The 8,422-nt window shown below is 37.4% G+C and overlaps 1 protein-coding gene across 1 annotated transcript in view; it reads right to left on the bottom strand.

Moving 5' to 3' along the window:
• Positions 1-563: 563 nt before the first annotated feature.
• Positions 564-8,422, bottom strand: part of LOC101848007 (solute carrier family 46 member 3) — a gene marked incomplete at its 5' end in the record, with an annotated part of 10,676 nt that continues 2,817 nt past the window's right edge. Inside the window, 6 exon segments of the mRNA XM_005089139.3 lie at positions 564-1,978; positions 3,156-3,312; positions 4,391-4,474; positions 5,765-5,915; positions 6,434-6,627; positions 7,979-8,165. Of these exon segments, the coding sequence (XP_005089196.2) occupies positions 1,834-1,978; positions 3,156-3,312; positions 4,391-4,474; positions 5,765-5,915; positions 6,434-6,627; positions 7,979-8,165 (918 nt within the window).

The following is an 8,422-nucleotide window of genomic DNA, read 5'->3' as shown; positions in this document are numbered from 1 at the left end:
ACACACACACACACACACACACACACACACACACACACACACACACACTGCAGCAGTACGCATGCACACACCTTGATTCACACTCAAACCTCCAGTACTGCATATATTGCAATTAACATCTGTATATATTATATATACAACCCAGCATGCACACAGCAAACAGATTTTCAGGTCCCAAATTTCTTAAAATGTATATTCTTCTTATTTAAAACATGTACATCACGAAATTTGTACATGTCAAAAAAAAATTTTTATCCTGGCGATTTTGCTGTGTACATGCTAGACTGTACAAACATCAGTCTCATGCTTTCATTATTCTCTGTGACATTATCTTACTCACACACATGGTCACATTCTACAAAGACTAGATAAAAGTAATCAAACTAAAGGTAGCATAAGTATTCCTGATTTTAAAAAAAGTTCTGTTTGAAGTTGAAGCTTCTGTTTGGAGGTATTAAGTTATCATTGGAAATAAGATCAAGTTTTTTAATGGCACCAAAGACATTCCATAAGTAAAAGTGCAATATAATATTCACATTTTAATTATTTAGCTCAATTTTTTACTGCAAGTTTTATTTAGAAGAACAACACAAGAACATGTGAACTTGAAATAGCCCATTAAGGCAATTAAAGCACATAGCAAGGGAACAAAGAGGAGGCAACACCAAAAATATGAAAGACAAAGGTAGGCTGAGATGATAAAATGAAAAAGAGAATGGCTAAAACACAACATGCTATTATAATCACTGTATGATTGTTTTTGGTATCTACACTAAATCGTTGAATAAGTCAACTTACAGTATCCTTTGAAAGCCAACTAAACACCTCAAAAAGTTCAAGGTACTGCGACTTTTCATGTATGGAAATGTAGGTGGATGTCAGTGAAAATGGCAGCGTTTTCTTTTGAGGGGAGAGGTGGAATGTATGCTGTGAATTTCATTAATGAATAAATAAAAAAGAAAACCAAACATGTAATAACAATAAATACATATATAAACACATTAAATTGCACTTGCAAGATTTGGAACTATTTTGTGCAAATGGCGATCACAACCTTTATATGACACTCAAACAACTGAATGGAATCTAAATGATTCCAATATACATTAAATAATATATTCAGACAAACACAATGATTGTGATAGGTAGCAACAATTTTAAAACATGGCAAGAGGAAAAAAATGGTACAAAATCAGCTTAGAAAATATCCCTGAAGTTCATGGAACAAGCAACGGCTCTACAAAAATGTTTTCTGAATTTTATTGTTTAAGCTTCCTAGTCCCTGATATTTTCACTGAGAAAAAAAAATATCTAAAAGTTGTGAGTACAGGAAGAAACAAACAAGCTTTTAAGTTTTAAAAGCCTTTTGATCTAACCACAAGCCATTTGCAAAATATTAAACCTTTAACATAAGGGGATACTTCTTTTGCACAGTGTAAAAAGTGGTGTAAAATCAAACGCAAGAAAGCTTGGCATAAGCCATTTTGGCTGAATGAAATGACTTCGATCACATTAGTAGCAAAAATTTGACTACAAATGTTTATTTTGATCTTCCTCATTTAAAATTGGGTGCAGAAATGGAAAGAAAAACTTTTTTGGCACATTTGTTTTAACTTCTTTTAGACTTTCTAAAAAGAAATTCTTGAACTCTGCCACACATGTCTGCAACACGGTGCACATGTGCAATGTGGTCTCTATGAGTTAAAACAACAGCAGATCTGCTTTAGAACACATCAGTGTTAAAACTGAACACCTGAGGAGTAAAAATCTTAAGCAGCTGTTGGTTGATGAGTATGTAGGATGGACCGGCCATACCACATCCACTGGGTGCAATCAGCACGCCATGAGCCGGTCATCCTCAGAGTTGATGCTGCCCCGCGTTCCAGGGTTTATCACAGGTGACGGAGTAGTCACCTCTTCCACAACAACAACTGTGCCCAGCTTTGACGCTCGCCGACGTAGTATTATGACATACACTCTGGGGGGGGGGGGGGGGGGGGGGGACAAAAACAGTGCAAAAACAACATCAGAAAAACGAAAATAATCAGAGATGGCTGAAAGAAGAAAAATTAAATTTCATTGTTCTCAACATATGAGCATTATGACTTTTTTTTAAAGTTAGTTTTTGTAGAGGTTTTACGGCACTCGCAACTGTATAATGTCATATGAGCGGCAGAAGATTAGAGGTGTTACAAGAGAGTAAGAAACATAAAACAAATTAGAGGAGATAAGAACGATATATGTTTGATGAAAGAAGGAGCAAATCACACCAGATTATGACTTTTAAAAGTCCAAAAGCAAGAGAAGTTATACGGGCCGATAGATAACGGACTTCAAGAGTGATGTAATCGAAAAGAAGAAGGAGTCTAAAAGTATTTCAACACTTGTACTAAGGCGTATTCTTGTTTTGGTAAGCGCTTTATGGCACTTGCCACATAATTAGGTCACATAAGTGCCGGAGACTAGAGATGTTACAAGAGAGTAACAATCACAAAAAAAAGAGGAGGGATCAGGACAATAGATGTTTGATTGGAAAGAAGGAGCAAACTACACCAGAGCACCTACGACTACCCACGAAGTGTACACCGTAGCAACAAAATTCAAACAAAATGCATGGGGGGGGGGATAATTTCATCATTACTTTATGATAAGGATATGACATAAAGTTTCGCATGCACACAGCGAATAATGCACATAGCAAACAGATTTTCGCATCCTGAATTATTATTTTTTTTGTAGATATTTTTTGTATTTAAACATGTACAGAGTCAAATTCATTTATAAGGAAAGGGTTTCTGCATCCAGCCAATTTTGCTACATGCGTGCTAGACTGTACACTTTTAAAATTGAAAGTGTTGAAGAGTAAATTGAAACAATTGAGGCATACTTTAAGACATTGTGAAAGAATGTATCTTTTGTATCCACCCTTATTTGTAGAATTTTTTTTTTTATGTCTCAGAGAACAACAACACTAGCCCTTAACATTTCTCAGTCCAACAAACGGCTCTAATACACAAATAATTTACACTTAGACTTACTATATTAGATGCATACAATTCAATACACAAAGAAATCAATAATAAGCCTCTACTAGTTCTGGGTGTGAGGGCAAGAGTAAAAGCTCACAACATTGATAAGCAGAATTAGATACTTACCCCATAATCGCACTGGAGAGGAGGACACAGGAGCCAATGAAGCTGTAGGCCAGGCCGTGCCACAAGGCCACGGTGTGAGAGTAGAGCATGTTCACACCCACCCCAGACGCTGCCAAGGTGGCCACCTCGATGACGGCAACACTGGCAAACAGCGAACCTTTGGGCACAAGACGTAGAGGTATATAAGGGGTGGGGTGGGGTGGGGTGGAAGGTGGGTGGGAGTGGAAGGTAAGTAGTTTAAGAAAATATGAGACAATGTACTAGGGTTTACACTTCTTTTTCAGAGTACGGTATCATTATTATTTGGGATGCGATGCGGTGGAATTATGCGCTCGTCAAAATAATGAAAATGAAGAAACTGGCCTTTTTACGCAGGTTTGGGAATTTTTATAAAGTTTTTGTTTTTTGGCTCAGTACCTTTCGTGTCCATTTAAAAACACATTTCCGAGTGAATTTCACAGAAAAACGTTGATTAAAGGCACAAAATAGGTAATTTTATCATTTTCAGGGACTCTCAAGCTATTAAAATTGTCAAACTTTGACAGCCATTTTCTCGCTAATTTTACCACTGAAACAAAGCGACCCCACCTCTTTCAATCACTAATATCTTGACTTCTATTCAAGATAGATGGGTACTTCTGTCATCAAAAGCAACACAAATAAGCAAGCTTTATGATGATACCAATAACCTCATATGCCCAAAAATTGACGAGCGCCTGATTCCACCACGTTGTGACACATTTTTGTCGACATGGGGCAGGTTTAAGTCACCGTACAAGAGTAAGTAGTTTTAGACAATGTATGAGAGATAAGTGATTTTTCAAAGTAGGCCTACCATATTATTATTGCTTTTGTCCACATGAAGCAAGTTAAAACCTCGCACTAAATGCACATGAGAGTGTGTGAACTGCTTATTATCAAAATATTCCTCCTCCTTCAATGCATGGAATAATATCAAGAGGCTACCCAAGGATAGGGAGAGGTGGAAAGTATGTTCATGGCCTATACTCTGATCCAGGGTGAGAAAGGCATAGATGATGATGATTGATGATGATTCTTCTTTCCGACTTCTAAATGTAATTTACCAGAGATTTGAAATAATTCTAAAATGCAGCCGACTCTTTGGACATTGTCATTCTGTGATGTTGATTCTCAGAGTCTGTCTACCAATACATGTTCCACAAGAGTTTCAATATGATAATTGTTGTTTATGCTTAAGTGGTCTGGGATCATACCTCGTCTTTCTACTGGCACCATTCTGGAAAGGATTCCTCGAATAATAGGGAGAACCATCAACTCAAGCATTCCAATAGCAAAAGCTGTAAAGAAGAGAATGAAAAAGCAATTTTTGAAATTATATGTATGTAGCGACAACTCAGAGGAATTTCCATCTGGTCAGAATTCAGCCACAGATTTCCCAGATACACCTTGTTTGTTACTATACTGATATAACCTCCATCTTTTGGACAGTCCAACACTTGTCATGGTCAGACTGGATGCATTGATAGCTTACTTGGTATCATACTAGAGTACAGAGCCAATGGCACTGGTTCAAATCCACAATTGGGCATTCTGAACTTGGGTTAGTTTAGAGAGTTTTTAAGGCTCTCAGCCATAGTGAACTGTGGTACTACAGTAGGCCTACACTATGTTCTCAGTCAATTTGGCTAATTTTCTATCAGAGATGGATGTTAAAATATATATTTCCAAATAACTTTACAGTGTTGAAAGGGACATTAAACCTGTACAATAAATGATAACTATCAGAGTCTTCTCCCTTAGAGGTTTAGAGACCTAAAAACAAGAGTACACTATAATGACTATGAGGCACAAACAGCAGTTACAGAAAATTTCTACACACCAACCACTCCTTGGAATTGAACCCAAATATCTAAAACCTGAGTAATACAAACAACAACAGCAACCACAACAAAACAGCAACAGTTCATGACATTCCACAAGATCAGGAATATACTTAATATGATTGTATTTTTAACTGCATCTGCTGACAGTACAGAACTACTACAAAGTGCCCAGGAAGAGCAAAAAACCATTTCCCTGTGAATAAAAATTAGTATGACCAAAACCTTTCAATTGTTTTGTTTCAATCAGTGATGATTTTGTTAAAAGCAAACACAGGAATCCCCCCTATAATCCACAGTGCTTGCTAAATGAGTGTTCTTCTCTTCATCATTCATCTCAGAAAATCCTGAATTACAGAAGCCATGCAATTTTTGTTTTGTTTTGGTAAGAGTTTTACAGCACTAACAACACTAAGGTCATGTATTTGCCAAAGAGTAGAGGTGTAACAAAAGAGTAACAAACATCAATAAGAAGGAGGAGAGATAAGGGCACTAGATGTTTGATTGGAAAGAAGTAGCAAATTACACCACAGCACCTGCCAACCACACACTGCCATGCTATTTTTGGAAATATTTTTAGTTTATAATCACATGCCCAAGGCTTCATCTTACTTGATAGCCTATACATGTATGTCATGACTCCACAAAGCAATTATCAAGGTGTGCACTCAGGGAAACACACAAGACAAAAATAATGGGTAGCACAAAAAAACATTTTTGTCTAAAATTCTCTAAAATTGTCCTCACCGACATAGATCATCCAGTCATGGACAGACATGGCCAACATGATTCGACTCCCTGCCCCAGACAGTAGACTTAACACACAGATGACCTCATCACTGGTCACCTTCTGGAGCAGCGGCATCACTATGAGGGACGTAAAGCTTTGGAGCAGCCCCTGGAATGACATAACAGAGCTGCTGTTAGTTTCAGTTGAAGTAAGTGTTTTACAGCACTTGCAGCACAATAAGGTCATATAAGTGCCGAAGATTAGAGGTATAACAGGAGAGTGACAAACAAAACAGAAAGGGAGGGAGATAAGGATGATAGATACACCTTCCCCAAGGAGCTAACCTGTAAGGAAACAGAGTGTTAAACTTCAAAAGAGATCATAAACGAAAAGAAAAATTCAAGCATTGACAGACACAAAAGCAAAGATCAATACATGTACAAGTACATTTACCCAATAGCCTTGCCTACACTTGAAATTACCCAAGACAGACACCCATTGTTGAGGAGAAAAGTTGTTGTCTTGGACAGGTTTACACCTTTGACAGAGTCATTATATTTTTAAATAGCAAGGGAAAAAAGGGAAGTGCTCGCTTATATGAGTGATTGTCTTCGATAGGTGGTGTTAGAGCTGGTTCAACTGTTCTCAGCTGAAGTAACATAACAGAGACAGATCTACTACTTCACCTGGAATGTGGTCACATAACCAATCTTCTGAGATCCCCAACACAGCGGCTCGTCCATGAGGAACAGTGTCATGAACTGCGCACCGATGCACGTGCCAAACATGAAGAAGACAACTCCAAGTATAATGAAGTCTTCTCGCCTATACCTTGGGTTGTCGCTCTTGATGAAGTAAAAACTGAAGACGTTTTTCACAGCTGCAAGAGAGAAAAAACAAATCTAAACTAAGCATTTTTTACACTGAGAAAGTAAAAGTATAATGAAGTCCTCCTAGCCTATACTTTAGGGTGCCACTCTTGATGAAGTAAAAATTGAAAACATTTTTCACAAGAGCAAGTGAAAAATAAATCTAAATAAGGTTGGGTTTTTTTAGATTAAGTAAACAAAACTGGTATGCGGTACGTATGTTTTAATTGAAGTGTAAAACATTTTGGTGTCTATGAACTCTGGGGTATGAGAAAATATTTATGACTGGGGAGAAACATAGTTTAGAACCCAGTCAGTAATAACCCCACAAGGTCCAGCATGCTACAACCACACTTTCCTCATTACTGAAATGCCAGCTTTCATTTGCTGTCAGTTTGTTGCTTTGGTCATGAAACCTGGTAGTCTATTCCACCCACCACAGAAGAAGAAAAAGAAAAAGAAAACCTGAGAATCCTTAAACTGTGTTCAAGTTTTGGAGAATATCTCAAATATTCCAATCATTAATTAACACCTCTTTCTCATTGAAACCATTATCATGGCACGGGTAAAAAAAATACTGTTTAATGTATAATAAATTAATAAACATCAATGATCAAACTTGAAGCTGCCTGCAATAGGCCTACAAAGTAGGGAACAACCATCACACCAACTCCATCCATCCCTTCCCTTCTCCTTATTTTTCAAATATAAATTATATGAGTTATGGGAGACGGATGTCAGTGCTTGAGGCATCTGTTATCTTCTAGTTGGGGTTTGTCTCTATAATTACCTTCATTTGTTGACCTCAAAAGGATGGAATAAGGCTTAAGCGAAAATTTCCCTATTTACAAGTGTTACTGTGTAAATAATCAAGGCTGCAATCTTTGCTAAAAAAAAAATTGATACGTCGATAGTCTATCAAGACAATGACATGCTTAGAAAGGTGCTATTGGTAAGTATTTGAAGCCTTCAGTTTTTTCCCTGTAACCGTAAAAGTTTGAAAGTGGTATTTTCCTAAGTTATCTCACCCAATCAAAATTACAACTCAATACTGGCTCCAGGTCTACTTTGAAGCTAGTTTTAGTAAAAGTTTTACAGCACTTGCAATACAATAAGGTCATTGCCAAAGATTTGAGGTGTTACAAGAGAGCAAAACACAAAAAATAAGGAAGAGAGATAAGGAAGAGAGATAAGGAAGATAGATAAGGAAGAGAGATAAGGAAGAGAGATAAGGAAGATAGATGTTTGCTGATAAGAAAGGAGGAGCAAACCACACCAGAGCATAAACCAACCACCCGCAGGTCTATAAAAAGAAAAAAAAAGAAAAATATATAACATTTCTAAAAGGTTTCTATCTGAGACCTTCAGTTCTTTCTTTGCAGTTGTTGAAGTCTGAGTGGGGAATGGTCTCGTTCAAGCAGAAAATAAACCAGAGAAGGCCCAGGCTGGCGATGCATAGAGCCGTGACCATCGGCCAAATGTAACCCTCTTCCGTGATGAAATAGCCAACGGCCAGGTGAGTGCTGGAGAAGAACATGTTGATCACCACCTGGGAGGAAAAAGGCGTTATATAGTGACAACAATGTTTTTCTTTGTTTTGTTTTTAAACATTTTTTTTCATTTGTTTGCTGCCGTTGTTTTCTGGATGAGGTTGGGGGTTTTTTTTGCCGTTGTTGTTGTTGTTGTTTTTGTTTTGGAGGTGGGTTTTTTGGCAGGGGAGGTTGAGTTCAAGACTGATGCTGAACAGCGATTTTTCTTCTTCTTCTTCTTCTTCTTCTTCTTCTTCTTCTTCTTCTTCTTCTTCTT

The sequence above is a fragment of the Aplysia californica genome, unplaced genomic scaffold (genome assembly GCF_000002075.1).
Source record: "Aplysia californica isolate F4 #8 unplaced genomic scaffold, AplCal3.0 scaffold00003, whole genome shotgun sequence".
Taxonomy (NCBI): Eukaryota; Metazoa; Mollusca; class Gastropoda; order Aplysiida; family Aplysiidae; genus Aplysia; species Aplysia californica.
This window is presented reverse-complemented; position numbering and strand designations above follow the sequence as displayed.